At 35.9% G+C, this 21,725-nt stretch overlaps 1 protein-coding gene across 2 annotated transcripts in view; it reads right to left on the bottom strand.

The window, feature by feature from the left end:
* The window catches only part of Malrd1 (MAM and LDL receptor class A domain containing 1), a 598,349-nt gene that overhangs the window by 312,631 nt on the left and 263,993 nt on the right, over nt 1-21,725 (bottom strand). For both annotated transcript variants that reach the window (XM_075971104.1, XM_075971103.1), the window contains 2 exons: nt 14,657-14,904; nt 11,138-11,429 (listed from right to left, as the gene is read on the bottom strand). In XM_075971104.1, coding sequence (XP_075827219.1) covers nt 11,138-11,429; nt 14,657-14,904 — 540 coding nt within the window. The remainder of the gene's footprint in view (nt 1-11,137; nt 11,430-14,656; nt 14,905-21,725) is intronic.

The following is a 21,725-nucleotide window of genomic DNA, read 5'->3' as shown; positions in this document are numbered from 1 at the left end:
AACATCCCACATTAACTATGTGTTAGATCATTTAATTTTTGGCCATGTGTATTTAGAACCTTTTACTGTTGCTGATTTTTTTCCACGACTTCCACTTTCATTTATATGATCTCATATAGGCTTATGATCCACAGATTAAATAGCTATGCCATAGATTATAGCTTACGCTCAGCTCTGAGCCACTTTCAAAAACCCATTCACACTTATTGATATCTGGAGGGTTCACACTGCTACCTTGGACCATGAAGATGATCGACTGTAAAGGACTGTTGACTTAGCTGAGTCTCGATGCCAAAACCTGCCAGTTAGCAACCATCTGCACGAATAAACATATGTGTGTATATGTGTCTGCTTCTATTGATAAGTTTCAGAGGAGATAACAGAAACCACTTATATAATAGTAAATTACAATATAACTGTTTTTACTCTACAAAAAATAAAACTTCAGAAAATATGTTCCCTGGGTTTTTCACAATACAAAACAGCTTACTGCAGCAATTGTACTACTGGGATTCATACCAATCAACAAAATTTTAATGTGAACATTTATCAAGTAGATTGTTAAATTTAAAATTTTAATTTATCTGACATGGGTTATAGTATTAACATAAATTGAATTTAAACTTTACGCACTGGCAAGATTATATAATATTATATCTAGGATATTAAAATATATTCTGTATTACAAAACACTGAGTTTCTGAGCCTGTACTTTACTGGACTGTGCATAATGCTTAAATTTCTAAGGCATTTAGAAAGCAGCAATGCATTTATATATACAATTGGAGTTATTGAAAACATTTAAAAAGTAGCTAGAACATGCACACATTAAAATGAGCTTTCTTTGGGAAGGCGATAAAGATGACAAAATTATAGTCTTTTGAAATAGCTGCTCAAGCAGTTTCCCGGGACAAACAGTGATTTATGCTAAGTGAACAGTAACATACTGAATCCCATTCAGTTCAATTGCTTTTTCACTATCCAAGGTGAAAAGAAACAGACTAGTTACCAATTGTTTTGCCTTGGTAAGTATGTGCTCTTGCATTTTCTGTGAAAATCTAACCAGTAGAATAGCCCAGTCTTCAATTTCCAAGCTGACCTATATTTTCACACTAAATTCTGGGTTGTATCTGCTAAACTGTGTGAAATTGCTGTGATAGCATCCATGAGGAACATCCTCCTTTCCCTTCCATGAAATTTCAGAATACCTCTGCCTACTAAGTACAAACGCAATGGACGTTAAAAGGCTCTCTATGTTATTGCGTAGTAAATATTGCAATAAAAAGTTTCCTAGTGGATTTTTGGTGATGTAAATATATTTTATAGTTTAAATAATATAACCAAAACATAGGGAGAAGTAAAATAAGTCACTTTATGAAGCTTGAGTATTAAAACTAAGTTGTGTTCTACCAGGCAAACATTAACTCGAAAATCATTTCACAATACATCTGTATGTATAAAGTAAACATCTTTCAGCCACACCTCTGGAGGAAGCTTCCAACTCTGCAGAGGCTAGGCCAGCATCCTGAACCCCAGGTAAGACAATCCCTTCCCCCACCTGTGCTGGCCCAGCATAATTCCAAATGTCTCTCCTCTCCTCATCAGTATATACCCATACCTCTGGCAGAGGCCTTCACTCTATCAGAGGACAGGCCTGCTCAAAGAAAACCTGAGACAAGGCCAGCATTCTGAACCACAAAAGTCAGGCCAACTCACTGAAAATAAGCCTCCTACCCAAACAGAAGCCAGGCCAGCATCTGAACTTCAGAGGACCCCTAGCCAGATCATAGGCCATACACATACATAGTCAGAACTTCAGCCCCAAATGTGGTCAGCAACCCCGCTAGACCACAAGCCGTCTAGGCCTTCAGAAGTCCAGCCCCCAATGTGGGTGGAGACTCAACTACAAGCCATGGGATCAAGAAAGCCATAGAGGAAACAGAGACAAAGGAAGGAAACACTCATCCTACAAAGATAAATCCAGAAATGGTCACCTAGGACTATAATTACTCCTAATACAGAAGACTAAACACAAGTGTAAGAACACAAACAGCAACAGCCAGGGTAACATGCAACCCTTCCCACTACTGCAAGTGTTGAATATTCCAACACAGCCAAAGCACCAGAAAATTATATTAAAACCGACTTCATGATAATGATAAAGATCTTTAAGGAGGAAATGAAAAACTCTCTTAAAGAAATGAAAGAAAAGAAAGCAAACAAAATTATCTAAGAAATCAACAAATCCCTTAAAGAATACCACAATCAGTTGCTTGAATGAATATTGAAATAGAAGCAATAAAGAAAACACAAACTGAGGGAATTCAGGAAATGGAAAATCTGAGTAAGAAAACATGCACTACAGATTCAAGCATCACTATTGTGGGATATTTGTATACTATGTGAAGATAAATTACTGTGATTGGCTTAATAAAGTGTTGAATGGCCAATGGTTTCTAAAGGGGTATAGGTAGGACTTCCAGGCAGAGAAAGAAGGAAGAGGAGATAATTGAAGCACACAGGAGATGCTAATAAGGCATGGAGGGAGTCAGACATATGAAATTAAAGAAAAGTAAAAAGCCATATGATAAAACGTAAATTAATAGAAGCAGATTAGTTTTAGTTATAATAGTCAATGGGAAAAACCTAATCTAAGGCTGAATCTCATAACTAACTATAAGGCTCCATGTCACGATTTGGAAGCTGGCTGGTGGAACAGAAAAAAAACTTGTTATATATGATGCCCAATGTTGGACACAGAAAGCCATCTAGGACCTGAGAAAGCCAGAAAAAAAAATTCCAAGTAGGCTCTGTGCTTGCAAGTCTTTTAAGAAGACATGCTACCTAGCATATAAATGGGGATTATGAGCAGTGGATTATGACAGAAGTGCCTATAAGAGTTGCGGCAGATAGATCGGCTCCAGGCCAGGCATGTAGGCATGAGGCTCCACTGTCACCAAACTAAAGTGGGTTGAGTCAGCAGCCAGGCCATGATGAGGTGCTATGTAGCAGAAGGCCTAGATATTACTTAGTAGATTAAGGCTTGAATTACATAGTCAGAGAAGGCTGAAGACTCACAAAAATTCAGGTCCAGGCCGAGAAAACCTCTAAACAGGTTATGGTGTGTTTTAAAAAGTGCCTAGATGCTTAAGAAAGGAGAAAATGTATATAGACAGTAATAGAAAAATAAACTGTTTTAAAATAATGGTAAAGTCTTTAATGAGAGAGTAAAGTAATATAAGAAAAATTAAGCCACATAAATATGGGAAATACAGAGGGTATCTAGATACACAGTCTGGTTATACAGTGCAAACAGGCTTATGAAAGTTAATAGATGACTTTGACCTGCTCAAACAAAAAAAATCATCTTTAAATGATGTGTGCATATCACATATTCTATACTTATATTAATGAAGATATTTATGTTACCTTTAAAGGCATATGTACTTTCAGAAAAAAAAAAGTATCAGACACCATTGAAACCAAGTGGCCCAGGTCATCCAGCCTCTCAAAACATCTTCAAAGCAGCTAGCTGAGATGATCTAGCTTCACAGCCTATCCAGCCAAGACTTCAGATAAGCTCTACAGCTTCCCATTACACAGAGACTAAACAAAAATAATGTAACTAACTCTTCTGGGGCTTGACCATTATCCAAATTTTCTCAGGGTCCCCTAAAGATACTGACACCCCCATTCAGAAGAAAACAATTTAGAGAATACAACACCTGCATTCCCAAGAAATGAGGTGGATTGGTTTTGGTCATTCAGTGGCTTATGGATGTTTGCCATCTTTTAGGCAGATTGGTTATAATTTCTATTGATAACTGTCAGGAAAAAAGCTGAACAAAGAAGAATTGATTCAGGGATCTTTTTCTGAAGGAAAAAGGGGGGACCATGGTATAGACATGATTGATAAAGGACTGAATTTTGAATTTACTTTTAAACAACTACTAGTTTCAATTATTTGACATTGGTATAGATTTTTATATATTGATACACATTTAAGGTAATTTTTGTTATATATATATATATATATATATATATATATATATATATATATATATGTTTCTACTCTTATTTAAGGTATTGTATCTATACAGTTTGCTTAAAAATGTGATCTTAAGTTTAAGTCATTGATAGTTTTTTAGGATAATAAAGAAAGAGAGATTGGTAGTTAGTCATCTATAACAATCAAACTTGTAGTCATGTTAGATATGTTTTCAAGGTCATGCAGAGATTTATTTTACATAGATAGATGGTCTTCAAACACTTCAAAGACCTAAAGAACATGGAATTTAAAATAGTATGTTCACAATTCTAAGCATATATTCGTTGTAAAGGATAACCATGATACAATCCACATACCCAGAGAAGCTAGCCAACAAGGAGGGTTCAAGTGGGACACTTGGATATCATTAGGAAGGGGAACTAGAAGATATTCCATGGGTGAACTGTGGGGAGCTGGGAATGAGAACATGAGGGATCAGGGAGGGGTGAAGTGAAGGAAGAGTCCTGAAAAAGCCAACTGGAAAATGGTTCATTTTAGTTAGGGTCAGGCAGAAACATGGTAGAGGTGAAACCCCCAGGAATCTACAAGAATGACCCCAGCTAAGACTTCTAGCAAAATGGGATGTATAGCCTGAACTGGACACACGTGTGACCAAGCAAAACTACTAGTGGATGGATTGAGACACCAACCCAGCCACATAACATTCAACCTATATCCTGCCTACAAAATGTATGGGATAAGGGTGACACAGAGATGGTGGGAGTGGCCAACCAATGACTGGCCCAACCTGAGACCCATAACACGAGAGTGAGCTCACCCTGACCCTTCCTGGAACACCAGGACCCAGAGCCTGGGAGCCCCAAAGACCTAGGATAGAACCAAACACAACTGGAGAAAAGTCAATGTAATGATGCCTAAAGTGATTCTGCTATATTTGTAGATTGGTGCCTAGGCCAGTAGTCAGAAGATAGGCTTAATTCAGGACCTGGAGGAAACAGATGCAGAGGCCCATGGCCAAACATTAGGCTAAACTCAGGGAATCCTGCTGAAGAGAGAGAGGAAGAATTGTAGGAGCCAGAGTGGTCAAGGGCTTCACAAAAATGCCACAGAACCAACTAACCTGGGCTCATAGGAACTCACAGAGATCAACCAACAACCAGGAAATCTTCAGGGGATTGACCTAGGTCCTCTGCATCTGTGACAGTAGTGTAGCTTGGTCTTCGTGGGGGACTTCCAACAGTGGGAGCAGGGGTTGTCTTTGACTCTTTTACTGCCTTTGGGTCCCTATTCCTGATACTAGGTTGCCTTGCCTAGCCTTAATGTCAGGAGCCAATTTCCTCCTAAAATCATTACAGGAACCATCACCCTGGGGAGTCTGCAGAGAACCCCACACCCCTAATTGTGTTAAGAATGGTTCTATTGACAAAGCCTACCCCACACCCAAATTGGCTGTTAATGAGAGCTATCTGTTAGCGGAACCCACCCCGCATTCTAAACTATCTAGGGAACTAGGTGTGTCAACTTCCAGGCCTACTGTGACTTGACCGAAGATAACCTCCTGCCTACGTGACCAACGAGGACCATGTGACCAACGTGAACCACGCGGCAAGAGCCCAGAACCCTGTGCCCATCCCCCAACTCTTTACTCTATATAAAGCTATACCCCATCTGTAATAAACGGAGGCTTTGACAAACTTAGCATGGCCTTCTTCCTGTCTCCTAGCCCATATCTTCCAGGTAGTGCCTCTCCGTGACCCTGGAATAACTGAAATGCCAGGCGGGCTACTAACCCTAGACTAAGTGGCCCGCCAAGGCAATCTACACCTTAACACAAGCCAAAGCACATAGTTTTACTACAACTGGATAGGCTATGTTTTGTAGATATCCATGAACTGCCTGTCATTTTCTGAATACAAAAAGGTGGTGCAGGGGAAGTGGGGGCAGAGAGAAGGTTGGGGGATAGATTAAGAGGAGAAGAGGGAATGGAATTTCAGTCAGGATATAAAATAAATAAATATTTTTAAATGGAAAAAATCTTTCATCTTCCTTTTCCATACCATGCACAGATAAGTATGGCATTAACATCTGTGACTCTCAAGAATCTTTTAAAACGTCCCTAAATTTAAATCCTGCAGTCTCTGGTTTCTCTTTTGTCTCTTTTATCCTTCAGTGGTTATCATGTCAATCTGCCTCTGAATCTTTACTATGATTTTTCCACCATTTTAAGTTACAGATCATAAATTAAATCACGACAGTCAATAAACACATATTTTAAAGATTTTACAAGAGCTGTTTCTTTGCAAAGAACAAGATGTTCAAAGATCTGATATCTGCTTTTATTAGTGTAGAGAGAAAAGCAGGTAGACACTGCTTTTAAGAAAATTCTCTCATATAGTTCATTTTATATTGTCTCCAAAGTAGGAACAAAAGGACGGAAAAGAGAAAAGTAGCACAAAACACTGACACCCAAGCATTGCTGAAGACATTATAGAGCATTTCCTTAGTTTTCAACAGCTAACTCAGATTCTTTCAGATCTACATTTTATAGAAGAGAAAAATCAGAATCAGAGAAGTAAGTTTGGCACTACACAGAGCTAACAAGCTGTGCTGAGATCCAAGGGTATGTCTCTACCTCCGGACACATTCATTTTACACTGAGCATCATGTGCAGTGTACAACACATTATCATGCCACGTGCAATCAGAATTTTGAATGATTCTATGCCTGCATCCTTATCAGGGAGAAACAGCATTTTTGACTATAGGCAAATATTTCAAAGAAATGAATAATAGATAAAACATTTAATAACCATGTTTATGCTAAGAACAGAAGCACTTTTACTATGAGCTAATATCAACAAAAAATAAGGGTTTTCAATATTTACAGAAAAAGACAAAAACAAAAAACAGCTCTAGTCATTTCAAATTTGCAATTTACCTAAATCTGCTTTACACTTTTATTGTAATGTGTATATCCTAAAATAAATTTATTATGAAACTTATTTGGAAAAAGCAAAAGTGATTAAACCCAAAACCATAAACAGGTATTCAAAATATCCCCTTCTTTTATTATATTAGACTTCATAAAATATCTATCAAAAATATGAAAATATAATAGTGGCTCAATTTGCACCAGGGCATTTCAAAGAAGAATGAATAGTGGCTTTCTTTTATCATTAAATTTTATTTAACAACTATTTTTATACTTTTTCATTTAGCAATTACTAAAACTGCTATTAAATAAATCTCTCAAATAAGACTTTAAATTTTCAAGGGATCAATAATAGCATCACTTTAGTAATAAAATCCTTGGTCTCTTTTGATCATTGCTTCTAGATTTGGTCTAATTGCATCTTCATAAGGAATCATGCTATCTTTTTTCTTTTGCTTTGTTTTATTTTATTTTTTCAGGTGGATGGTTCCTTTGGCTTACAAATTATATTTCGCCATCAAGAGAAGACAAGAAAGGTACTCATGGGAGCTAGCTGGGTGAAGGTAGGGACTGAAGCAGAACCACAGAGGGCACTGTTTACTGGCTTGTTCCTGTGACTGCTAGAGAGGACACTGATTACTGGCTTGTTTCCCATAACTGCTCAGCTTGCTTGGTTTCCTCCTTTATTTTTTCTTTAACTTTTTCTAGTAATCAGGGCATTGTAATTTTAAACTACTTTGAGAGTTCATCTTCCTCCAGTAAGAATGGAAGATCAAGAAAACAAATGATAACACATACTGGCAAAGATGACGGGGAAGGGAAACACTCATTCATTGCTGGTGGGCATACAAACTTGTACATTCATTATGCAACTCAATGTGGAGAATCCTTGGGAAGCTGAGAACTCATATGGCTGAAGATGCTGCCATACCTCTCTTCAACATATACTCAAAGGACTCTACACCTTCTTACAGAGATACTTGTTCATTCATTTTCATTGCTGCTCTAATCATAATAGGCAGAAATCAGAAAGAGTCCGGATATTCATCAAATGCTGAATGGATAATGATGATGTGGTGTATTTACACAATGGGATATTATTTAACTCGTCAAAATGAAATTATTCGAATTGCAAGTAATTATTGCAAAAAATTATTCAGTTTGCAAGTAAATGGATAGAGCTAGAAAAAGATCATACTGACTGAGATAGCCAAGACCTCAAAAAACAAATACTGTATGTTTTCTCTTATATGTAAATGTTTTCTTTTAAATTTTCTATGTGTGCTACATTCATGGTACCTAGCAAGAGATTAGTGGAGAAGATGGGATCTTCCAAAAAAGGGGGAATAGAATATAGTGTTATGAAGACATAATGGGGACATGAGAATAGGAGGATTAAATAGGGAGGAAGATGATAGAAGGATAAAAGAGGCAATATGGGGTGGAGAAGCAACACTAGAGGTATTTTGAAGAACTATGTGGAAACCTGCTACTTTAGAAGCTTCCTAAAATACATAAGAAGATGTCACCACATAATGTGGGAGATGATACTCCGACTAAGCATCCATGCTGTCAAGTAATGTCTCCAGTGCCAAGAATGATACCTCTTAACTCTCTTAACGCAACTTTCATTACAATATAATGAATCCATTCAGATTTTCATTTGGTTAAGATGCCAACTCTTCTTAAAATACCAGGATCCCCTAAACTCACAATGAAGTCAATATTTCATATCAATTTTTACATTAAATCTCCAAGATTTCACTCTTAATGGGTGTGCTTATGAATGCATTGGTCTAGTTTCTGAATGTAGTTAAGCACCCATTTAAAAATTACAAGAAAGCAAATAGATAGCATGCCCATTAATTTTATCTTCATCACTTACATGTAAGCATTACAATTGGATAGCCATTAAAACACACATATATATATTAGAACTGAACCTGTATCCTAAGTATCCTATGCAAGACTAGCAAATGCTCTTAACTGCTGCGTTATTTATATAGCCTCATAGTATAGATTATTTTTTATTGATCAAAACTAATATATGTGTGTGTGTGTGTGTGCATTGTGAGTGTGGGAATGTGTGTTGGTACAAATATATATATATGCACATGTGTGTATATGCAAATTTGTACATATGAAAACCAGAAGTCAATATCAGGCATTGTTCCACAGGAGTCACCTACATTGTATTTTTTGTCCATTTGGTTTGGTGTTTCTTGAGACAGGGTCTCTTACTGCTCCTAGTCTTCAATGATCAGCAGGCTAACTCTATGGATCTGTCATTTTCTGTCTCCTCAGAAATGCACACTACCACTTCTCCTTGGGAAGCCACACACACATACAGCTCCACGTCTTCTAGGGATAAATCTCAGTCCCTCACACTTGGAGACAAGTACTTCAGCAGCAGATCAATCCTTCCTCTTCCTCACTAATCACAAACCTTAACACACATTAAATATTGTAAGGATAAACAAAGAGTTTAACATTATTCACATATGCTCTTAGCTTCACAATTAATATATAATTAGTGATATTTTATAACAATTGTTTACTTCTTCAAATATTTTAAATACTTTTTAGTAGAAATATTTTATAAGTTTAAGGTCTCAATATACCCCAATACATTTTAATTTATTTTTCTTGTATTCCTCTTAGTAGTTGTTAGTTGAAAACTGAGATGGGTCAACAAAAATGTGTAATCTCCTATACTTTGAATATTTAAGGTTATTTTTCAATAAATTCAAGAACTTACTTTCTTATAGAACAGACTATAGCACAGATAGCATTTGTATACTTTCGTCAGGAAGGAAGGCTGTGCTTTCTCAGGAGGCAGATTAACTGAAGATGCTCAGCGGCTTTCAAATAACCCATCTAAGCAGACTTACCCCTATATAGTCTTGGTATGCTTGCATCCTCTACGCCATTCTACACAGTGTTAGGACTATTGCAGATGAAGTGCATGTAATACTGTCTACTGAAAACCAGATAAAAACTTTCTCTCAATCATATTTAAACACCACCTCTGTGATTAACAGAAAAGAAAAAGCAAAAGTGATGGAGTTCGCTTTTTTGATCAGTAAAAAATCCAGACAAATTATTGAACTCATTCTGTATGGATGACATTCATTTTTCTTAAGTACATGAGAGGTGTAGATACTAGCAGAGAACATGTCCATTTTCTACACTAAACATATAGTTACATATTAACAATACAATATTACAATACAATTGGCAAGATATATTTTATAATTTTATCATAATATGCTATTTTTATATAGCCAGTGTGTAGATTCATGGGATTAACAGTATTCTCTAACATTGCCATAATATATTGAAAGTTGCTAACTCAATGAATGTCAATGGTATTTTTAAGAAATCACTAAATATTCCAGGATAAAGCGACACGTGGACATTCTAAATCATAAAGTATTTCAATATATACATTCAGCGATTCAAATAAATACATCCATTGGTCTACAAAGAATAAGTAATCACATACTGCTTGTGATTTGTTTTGTTTTAATAATCTTTTTTTCCCTTCTTATGATGAAAGGATGTAACTAACGTTTCATGGAAACCATTTTAAACATTTCGCAGTTTGAACTTAGGGTATCACTGCACGGTGTGGTACTCTCCTGTTACCGAGAGCAGTAGTTCTTATCGGTGAGCATCTGTCTCACTGCAGTGTACCCTGTGGTTAAGCTATGATAGTCAGCCCCTTAGATGTGTTAACAGCACTATTGATATTCATGACTTTCATCTTACTGATAGTTTTCATAGAAGGCAACCTCATTGTGCCTGGAAAAGCATATGACAAGAAGAATGTCTCATTATAGCAGAAAATCTCTCTCTGCTCTTGATTTTCTTTATATTTTGTTAAAATATATGACTATTTACTTAAGAGTGATCTGATTTGAAATCAGATGCCTTTCATTAGAGTCTTTCTGTATTCAACTTATCTAAGACAGGGCTGTCTCCACAGAGAACCCAGAAACTGCTAAATACAACAGAGCTTGGAGAAAATTTGGGAGACATTTTGTAAGTAAAGGCTTGTAAAATACATTTTAGTTTAAAAACATTTTTTTATTATGAAGCAGTGCAAAACTAGGAATTTATTTTATTTTCACTCATTTCCATATCTTCTGCCCTACAACCTATAAAAACACAAAGGAAGTACAACTGAAAACATACCTGTTGGAAGGGGAGGAGCCAAGTCTTCCTCTGTGGAGCCGAGAGATGGTAGACATCCCTTTGTAAGCACAATGTCATCAAGGGCGATATTGCCAGGGTAGCCTTCCCCAACTCTGCCTTCAAATTTGAGTCGAAAGTCTTCATCACTAGACAACAACAATTCTTTTCTCTGCCAGAAATTGCCTTGTTCTTCAATGAGATTGAGCAGTGTCTTTGTGTGGTTTGTGACTGTCACCTGGAGCAAGATGAGGTTCCTACTGCCAGGACCATACATGTGATAATTAAAAATTATCTGTAGCAAGAACAGAATATTACAAACGATGAGTTTAATTATTTCAACTTCAAAAATTTCTCAATATCCTCTTCTTTACTAACAGGTATGGAAGGCAAATTAGATGGGTACAGTCTATTGATTCCTAAGCACTTTAGCACTGAATAAAGGCAGAATAGATACATGCAGGGAAAATAGTAAAATAAAGTTGAATAGAAATTCAGAAGAGGATGAAAAAGGTTTATTTTTCTATTTCTAAAGCAAAATTCCCCTCTAAAATCCCCGTGTTGGCAATTAACCTTCAATGTTCAGGCACGAACAGAAACTTTGTATCACGACGTCTCTGTCTTCACTAATGGACTGGTGACACATGAGAGTGACTTCATTATGGCCCAAATGGGTGTTTTATGTTGAATTACCAAGGAGTATCTTGCCTATTCCACTACATTCTTATAATAGAAGCACAATTTTAGTGCTATAGGACAAGGGACTCCACAGAGCAAACCCTGCAGAGTTGCTCTTACCAGATTTTACTTGGGATGCTAGAAAGAGGCACCAGCAGAACAGACCCTGGAATTTCTAAAACTAATAAAACTGCTATTTCAAGGCATTCATATTCCAACATGTCAGAGACAGAGTTGACTAGATTATCAGTCATTCTAATGTGGTAGAAGAGAGGAAAGGAAAATTCTGAAAGATAGAAGAAAATGGGGTCTAAACAATAATGATTCAGAGCTTTTAAAGGCTTTTATTTTGCCAGGTGTCTGAGAGAAAATGATTACAGAAGGAACTCTTTATACAAGAAGAATACACTTTTGAAACATCAACAATTGTGCAGAGAATACTCTGAAGAAATAGAAGGAATGTACTTCAATAGTGAAAGATATGGTTAACTAATATGTGTAATGGATTATTACAGAAGCTTGGACTAAGGGGAGAGCCATGGACGTGAATATTCAAATTCCCTAGCTGATAAAATCTCCAAGTGTTTTTCTTTGTTAAATTATCTCCACTGATTAATTTTTCCAAGACGAATTTTATGATGGTATTTCCGGGGACACAGAAACTTATCTAGATTACTTATTTTAGTGATGAATAAAAGGGACTGGACAGATCTCATGAATCAGCAGATACTAGTAGATCAGCTTTGTGACCTACCTCTGTGTGAATCCCAGGCAGCTACAAGCATTCCTAGCCAATGTTCTGCTTTACATTCTCGTTAATATAAAGACAATGAAACATTTATTTTCTACCTGTATCTTAAGGTATTTTTTAAATCATGCCAATAGGTTTACATGGAAACAACACCCTCACCTTTGTTTCCTGGGAGACTATTGATGAAAACAAAAACTACCCCCAGGGTAAGAAGGAATAAACATCTGTAAAATACTAAGTCTTCTAAATATTTTTTTACATAAAATCTTCATTATCTAAAGATTCAATTTCCCCATCAATTTCAGTATTCTCTCTGCTACCTGCTTTTCATAATGAAAGAGAAAAATAATTTCATTTTCTTTGATTAAAGATATCCCATAAGGTGAAAGAACACACATAATTTTACCAAAAATTTCTTGTTGTTCTACTTACCTCATACAAATATTTGTCATCCTTGAGAGCCAACAATTCTCAGGATGACCTTTTCTTGACTATTTGTATTCAATCTATATCATAAATATTAACAAAACAAGCCATTTCTCTTAAAAATTTGACCCTTCTAGGTATCCCTTATAATTCTGATAGGAGGTTTTAATATGAGCAATTATAATTTGGTGACCAAAGGGATATAGAGATGGATGAGATTTTTAGTTTCTATGACAAAACAATTATTTTAAGCATTTTTAGAAAATATTAAATAGAAAAACTTGGAAACCAAACTATAATTTTATATATTTCATGCTTTACTAGTTAATTAGATGTCTAGACTAAAGCTAACTTGCAATTTTGAGACTTTTCTAAGGACATCTACAACTAAATTTATAGACATAGACTTAACATATATTACATCTGGTGCGTCTAGCTTTCAATCTTGAGGAAGTGTCATTTCTTTGCAAAACAGCAAAAGCATGTAAAAGGATGTTTTATTAAATTCTATTTGGTACCAAACCAAAGTGTAGTTTTGTTGTTTGATTTTTCACTTCCATTCTGAACTTCTGACCAAGTTTTCTCTCTAAAACTCTTATCCAATTCCTTTTTTGTAAAACTTCACTGCCCAGCTGAGAGCAGAGATTACTCTGGGAGAGTCCAATTGTGAAGACATCCTAGGATGAGACAGAAAATCCCCTTTGATGAACTGAAGGTTTGCCAAGGATTAAGACCAATGGCAATGGCTGTTTTCTGAAGGGTGATGCACACACGGTTCTCTTTGGGTTACAGCTACCTCTACTGTGCACACAGCACAACAAAGAGCATCGTTTTGAATATCATATCATAACAATTTAGATTGTGAAACTTTAATCTAACCTGAAATGAGCAGAAAAAACTTCTTTAAATAAAATTTACTTCCTTTCAGTGTTCAAATATTGGGGAAAAACCAACCCAGCATATGTGTGCTATAACATAATTTTAATGTTGCATATCTCATAGTACAAATAAGTGGAGTATTTATTTAACAGTCCTTATGATCAAGGTAACAGGGGAATGACTTCTAAGAGCTTACTTTATAGTTAGTGCCTTAAATTACATTTAGTTATGTTGAGTCCTGTAGCTGAGATGCCTTAGACATTTATTCAAATTTTTATAAGCTAAGGATGAAGTCCTGTTTTTACTTACCTATAATTTTTTTCATTGTTTTAAGAACCAAATCTACTTTTATCCTCTCTGAAAATATGTCTTTGTCTCTTTTATAGATAGCTTTAGCTACATCAGAGTCTTCAATATATTATTTATATATTGCATGTTATTTATTTATTTTTCTTAGTGGTGGTCATAAAATTCTCATAGTTTCTATAATCACTAAAGTCCTAGGGGGAACAAAACTGGTCTTTTACTTATTTTGTATTATCTATAATCATGAATTGTTAACCCTGGAATTTTTCCAGTTATTTCCAAAATTCTGACTTCTGTATAGTATATTCACAAGAGAGTTTCTCCAGTAATTCTAATAACTGTTCCCATTTATTCTTTTTCCTCTTAAATATGCTATGCTGAGTAAGTCCAATGCACAGTGTTTCTAGCCCCAGGCACCCCATTCTCTGCACATGACCCTTTCCAATAGCTGTTTATAAGATCCCTTAATTTTCCTCTCATACCTTGCAGTCTTTGCTTCTCTTGCTTATAACTGGGCTTGAAATTCTGGCTGTTTTCATGGACTGCTGTGGGAAATAGGTTTTGAGAAGGATGTAATGACCAGAAGAATTTCCCAGGGTATGGTCTACAGCTGGCTCCATGCTTGTAGTTGGGACGTTGCTGGATTTTAGATTCCAGTCAAAACCCTCATCCTGATCCTGCTCCCAGGCACAAAGGTCAAATTCGAAGTCACAGCGCCCACCAGAGGTACCTGGAAAAATTGCAAGCTTAGGTTGGAAAGAAAGAAAAACTACCTTTAAACCTTCATTTTTTTTCTTTTCCCTAAATCTTTTCTTTTCCGTTTTCCCCCTTTACTGTAAATAGATTCTTTCCCATACTATATATTCTGACTATAGTTTCTCTTCCCTCTACTTTTCTTAATTCCTCTTCCCCCTTTCCTCCCCTCCAGATCTACTCCCTTTCTGTCTCTCATTAGAAAAGAACAGGTGATGTCCCCAGTTAGTTCCTTGGGCAGCTGAGGATAGGGAACCTGAAATGACCCTATCCTATAGCAATACTGACGAATATCTTGCATATCACCATAGAACCTTCATCTGGTGATGGATGGAGATAGAGACAGAGACCCACACTGGAGCACCGGTCTGAGCGCCCAAGGTCCCAATGAGGACCGGAAGGAGGGAGAACATGAGCAAGGAAGTCAGGACCACGAGGGGTGCACCCACCCACTGAGACAGTGGGGCTGATCTATTGGGAGGTCACCAAGGCCAGCTGGACTGTGGCTGAAAAAGCATGGGATAAAACCGGACTCTCTGAACATGGCGAACAATGAGGGCTGATGAGAAGCCAAGGACAATGGCACTGGGTTTTGATCCTACTTAATGTGCTGGCTTGGTGGGAGCCTAGCCAGTTTGGATGTTCACCTTCCTAGACATGGATGGAGGGGGGAGGACCTTGGACTTTCCACAGGGCAAGGAACCCTGACTGCTCTTCAGACTTGAGAGGGAGGGGGAAAGGAGTGGGGGGAGGGGGAGAAGGGTGGGAGGACGGGGAGGGAAATGCGAGGCTGGGAGGAGGCGGAAACTTTTTTTTCTTTTTCTCAATAAAAAAGAAAAGAAAAGAACAGGCTTCTAAGAGATGACAAACATGACAAAATAAAATATAATAAGATGAAGCAAAATCATTATATCAAAGTTAGACATGCAACCCAACATGAGGAAAAGAGTCCCAAGAGTCCGAGCCCCACTTGTTCTAACAGTCAGGATTCCTATACAAGTATTAACCTGAAAACTATAATATATATGCAGAGGACCTAGTGCAGAGCTGTAGGTCCTGTTCTTGTTTCAGTCTCGTATGTGCCTTGAACAAATGATTCAAAGGGTGTTGCTCTCCTGGTGTCGTTCATCCCCTCTGACCATTTCAATCTTTACACTTCCTCTCCTGCAGGATTCCCTGAGCTCTAAGGAGAAGGATTTGATGGAGACCTCCTTCTAATGACTTATCACATTCAAAAATAAATGCAATCATTCAACCTCTGCGATTTTTCAATCTGCAGTGGATAGTAATTAACACAAATACCCACAACCCAACTATCCATGGTGTAGAAAATAAGAGATTTCGGAGCACTTAGAGAAAAAGGAGAAATATATTTCATACCCCCATTAGGCTCAAGGACATTGTGGAAGATTGGCTTGAAAGAGTGTAGGATTCTGTCATAGTAGATGACTACTAAGAAACATTAGCTTTTGTACACAGCAGGGAACTGCACAGATGAACTTTCAGCAATTGTGACAGCATTCACAGAAGCTATGAAAGGCAATGCAAAACCAAATCCCAGTAAGGGGGTTGTGTGGGGGTGAGCATACAATCCCAATCCTACCCATGGAGCACTTGGTAACTGTCAGTTTTCAAGAGGAAGAGACAATTTTCTCTGAGAGTGTAGCCCTTGGAAAGTAAACCAGTGAAAGGTCACACATCCTATCTGGGCATCACAATTGGTCTTGAAGAATTTAAGAACACAGGAAAGGACAAAGATGCAGATAGAAAGGGAAGGGTATAGGAGGATGTGAAGGAGGAGTTTGGATATGATCAAAGCACATTGCATGAAACTGTCATGGAAGTAATGCAAATAAGTACATAACTCAAAATAACAAATGCCTTGTGTCATGCAATAATAAAATGTCTAAATGGTATATCCACAACAATGTTTAGATATAATAATTTAGTTTGTTGTATACAGTTGTGACCATGGCTTAAATAAGATTAATTTTTTACAAATCTAGCATTAGCCTCAAAACCATTATCTCACTATCCATACAAAACCTCACTATCCATACAAAAATGCTGTTACATGTGAGTACATAGTTTCTAAATTACAATAGTCAATATAAAACAACTTCATTTCCTTTTTAGTAGCTTAAACAGGTATCTAACATTTCAAGAGTCAGTTTGTTCTTTATAATTTTAACAAAGTGAGTTGTTTATACTTTCCCCTAGATTATTATTCTCTTGAAGTAAGAAAGAATATGACATAAAGTAAGGAGAGAGCTTCATTTTCATTTGTAATAGTAAGGCCCAACATGGGCAAAGGGGTTAGGGTTGCATCTAGAAAGACAACAGGAACTGGGATATTATGATGAGTGGTGTCCTGGACTGTTGGAATTATTTAAATATTGTGGTGACTATGGAGTCACAGAGCCAAATCAGAGTGAGAAGGAACTCCAGCTCATTACAAAAGTTCACAGTAATTATAATCTATTATGTCTTAGAAATTGGGGTATGGTCAGTGCAGGACCTCAAGAAAAGGGCTTCTACACCAAACAAAATTGAGAGTACCAAATAGTAGCCACATATTCTAAAGCTACTTCCGTACTGTTACCCAGATACTGCTAAATAACATGGATCAGGATTATTCATTCTTCAAAAATGTATTATTCAACTTTACTTGGACAAATCAGGTTAACATACACTGTGAGCATTAAACACATAAAAAGAGGATTTATGTAAAATAGGAGTAAAAGGCAGTAGGAGCATAAATAAGCAGATTGTAATGGAGCTGGACAAGACAAGAAAGATTTATAAAATAGCAGTTACATTCATAAGTGAAATTTTAAGCAGGAATTATGTTATAAAATAGTAATTTTATGATCAAGAAGTACAAATCTTTCTTGAGACACAAATATTAAGATGTAAAAACTGAGATGAGATCATAGGTATCAGAAAAGATGAAAACAGAAATGACAGTGAATAAAATTATATTTTTGACTTGTGTTGGCTTAAACACAAAATTACACAATGTAAAAGACATGAATAAACCAGGCATGGAAATATGCCTACTAATAATGTAATAATGACAAAGAGATAATTAAAATATAGACTAAGATTTAAGGTTAGCTGAATGAGTAACAACTAATCAATTTAACATAGACTTCTGAGTCAAAATAATTGCATGCCTAAAAAAAATATAATGAAGATATAATTTATTAGCTTTCTCCTATATAGTATAACATACCATTTTAAAAGATATTTGTATATGGAATAATAAATAAATAAAAGGTTTATTTTTCAAAGAATTCTGTGAGGTTTTGATTTTTAGGTTAAATAAAGGCATAGAACACTTGAAAATTGAATGCCACATTTGCCACAAATCAGGCCACAATTCATATGATAATTTTATATATTATTATTGAATAGACCTTATTACTTGATGAATGTTCAATAAATTGAACACATACGATAAAAAGTAGTTTTTAATTAAAGAGAGCATGACAATGTAAGACCTGAATGGAGTCGGATAGAACCCAAAACACAAAGATAAAATTTAGAAGAAAATCAAGGCCAGTATTCAGAAATTAACTCCAGGTAATAGATAGTCATTCAGAGAGATCTAAAACAAAGGCTCCCCCAGGCACTTACTTCTCTGAATAACAATAATATTACCTAACATACTTTTGATAATAAAGATAGAAATCTTATGGGTCAAGATCTCAAGGTCAATCAGGCAGACCTCACAGTCATTCAGAGCCATCTTTTAATCATCCAGACATAATCATTGGTCAACCAGAGAGAGATCATTACGAGCCAAAAAGATTTTAAAGAGATTTGCAAGTAGAAAGATGAAAACATTATCCTAAACTGAGTCCAAATTTGATCAAACTGTTGTTATAATAATAATTTAAAAAAGGGGTGGTTGGAAATTTAGCTCAATGGTAGAGTTTGTACCTAGCAACCACATTTTACCCAGGGTATATGTGTGTTTGAATTCCAAATATTTTGTGTTTCACAATTCTTTTTTTTTTATTTATTTTTATTGAAAAAAATTTCTGCCTCCTCCCAGCCTCCCATTTCCCCCCTCCCCCCATTCCTCTCCCCCTTCCTCTCCAGTCCAAAGAGCTGTCAGGGTTCCCTGCCCTGTGGGAAGTCCAAGGTCCTTGCCCCCCATCCGGGTCTAGGAAGGTGAGCATCCAGACTGGTTAGGCTCCCACAAAGCCAGTACATGTAGTAGGATCAAAACCCAGTGCCTTTGTCCTTGGCTTCTCATCTGCCTTCATTGACCGCCATGTTCAGAGAGTCCGGTTTTATCCCATGCTTTTTCAGTCCCAGTCCAGCTGGCCTTGGTGAGCTCTCAATAGATCAGCCCCACAATTCCTTTTTTTTTATGGGAACATATTAGTTAAACATGAGACAGTTTAAGAAATCAGATTATAGAAAGACACTAGAGAGGCTTCTGCTTCCATCTGGGACCAGGAAAATGGTACTGGGTTGTTCTTTGTCAGCACAACCACAGGAGAAGTAAACCCAAAGTAGCTTCAGACATTCAAAGCCACCTTAGGATCGTGTGTTCAGTGTGGCGAGAAGAAAGATCTAAAAATCACTAGTCTGCCTCAAAAATGATAAAAAGTAACTACAAAATTTCTATCTTTCCAAACGATATGACAATAATCATAAAAGCTGTTTATTTCACATTCCTCGCATCATAACCTATAGAAACAGTTTATTAATTTAAACTTTATCTGATCAGTGATGAGAATATGTCAATAAATAAAATGTATTCCTTGGTGCTGTATAGAAAGAATTTAGAAAGAACACTTTATGGAGAGTATTGTGCAGTAAATTCTTTATAGGGAAATTGCTGCACCTTCTACATGCTTTTATTAGTTTTTCTTTAGCTAGTGTGCTAGAGAGGATGGTTCCCGGTGTTTTGATGATAAAAATCATTCACATTTAAATAAGATTGCCTCAACATAACTCAAACAGTTGCCCAAACAAGCTTTCTTCGCAGGAGTGCTATTTGTTTGAATAGAGGTGGACATGCTGCAAAGGTTTTTCCTAGGTGCTTTTCACCTTCTGGATACTAGCTCACAATATGTTTATGCTTTCACAAGTTTTTATTTCTTCATTAATATTTAAGTACAAATTAATCAAAACTTATTACTTGAAAATAATTATAAATGATATATTTTGCTACACTTGGGCAAATTAATCATACTCAAGTTTTATACAAGCAAAAATATGTCTTTAAAGTGTTCATATATATACATATATACACATGTAGATAACAATAATTAAGGAAAAAGAACACGAAGGGGTGTGTGAAAGTGTTTGGAAGGAGGGAAGGAAAGAGGAAATAATAAATAATACAATTACCAAAAACACATTAAATGTCTTTTATAAGTGTCCTGAGCAAATAATTTGTAAGACATGACCAATTGTAGCATATGGCTTAATTCTGAAACATTTTTGCCAACATTTTTAGGTTTATAGCCTATTATATAACTATTAAGAGATGTCTGTATAACTACTACAAACATGGAAATGAGAGAAAAATGTATCTTAAACAATACAAGTAGTTAAGTATTCGAGAGAACATCTAAGAGATAGTTTGGTGTTCCATACAACTTAACCTTTAATTTCTGCAGCTTATTGCAATAACTAACTCAAGTTAGCGCATATTTCATTTTTTATATAAAATTTCACAATTTTCCATGTCTATATTAAATATTTTTCTAAACAATTAAAATGATAAGTTATAACTTTTGTTTCAGGGAGTATTTATCAAGTTAGACTCCATTACTTAATAATAGCATTCCTAATTATTTAATGAGACACAAGAAACAAAGGTGAAAGAAAAGATATAGTCCATTCCATGAAGCATGAATTAATGTTTAAAGGAGGAAAGTTGTACAACATTAACACTTTTTTCTTAATGGTTTTCTTCTGCTATGACCTCCCTCGATGATACAGTGGGACCTGTTTTATCACAGCAATATAAACCCTGACAAGGAGAGATAGTGAGAGTATATTTTACTTAAAAATACATTAGAGGAGGATGTTTGGAGAATATGCAAATACAAAAGTAAAAATTTCACGCTATGCTGAATAGTTTTCACATGCTCAATAAGTTATCAAAAATAACATAACAATAGAAGTTTATTATGAGTAAATTTTAAATTATATTTCTAATTCAAAATTTTAAGTGCCTGAATTAGGTGTAAGTCAGGGTAGCTATAGCAGGAAATAGGACTGACACCATTAAATATAAAAAATTTCAAATAGTTTCTATTAGTTTTTATTAGATTACCATTGCCCTTCCTTGTTATTAGCTCAGCAGAGGTTTCTGAATCCTCACGTTATTACTGTATGTACAGCCAGTGATGCTGACCACTTTAATAAAAAAAGTATCCTTTGTCTCTGGTGACCACCATGATTGGGTGATTTCCCTCCTTTTCCTTCTGCTGCCTCTGATTCTTTCACTTGTAAGCATTCTCCTCTTAAATATTGCTGCTATTTGGGATTATTCATGCTATTCCTGTTGTCTATCCTCTCTATGCTATTAACCTCCTGGTTGTATTTTTATTAAAATTGTGGATATAATATAATATAACAATATAAATATTCTATTTTTGTTACCATCATGTATGGATATAATATAATTGCATATATTATATAATATTATATAATAGTGTGTGTGTGTGTGTTTTCCTGGCATTATAAAAACTATTCTTTAGTCATTACAATCAATTATATTTGGCATGGATGTAAATGGCAAAGTAATAATGAAAAAGCAATTGAATG

The sequence above is a fragment of the Microtus pennsylvanicus genome, chromosome 4 (assembly GCF_037038515.1).
Source record: "Microtus pennsylvanicus isolate mMicPen1 chromosome 4, mMicPen1.hap1, whole genome shotgun sequence".
Lineage (NCBI taxonomy): Eukaryota > Metazoa > Chordata > Mammalia > Rodentia > Cricetidae > Microtus > Microtus pennsylvanicus.
This window is presented reverse-complemented; position numbering and strand designations above follow the sequence as displayed.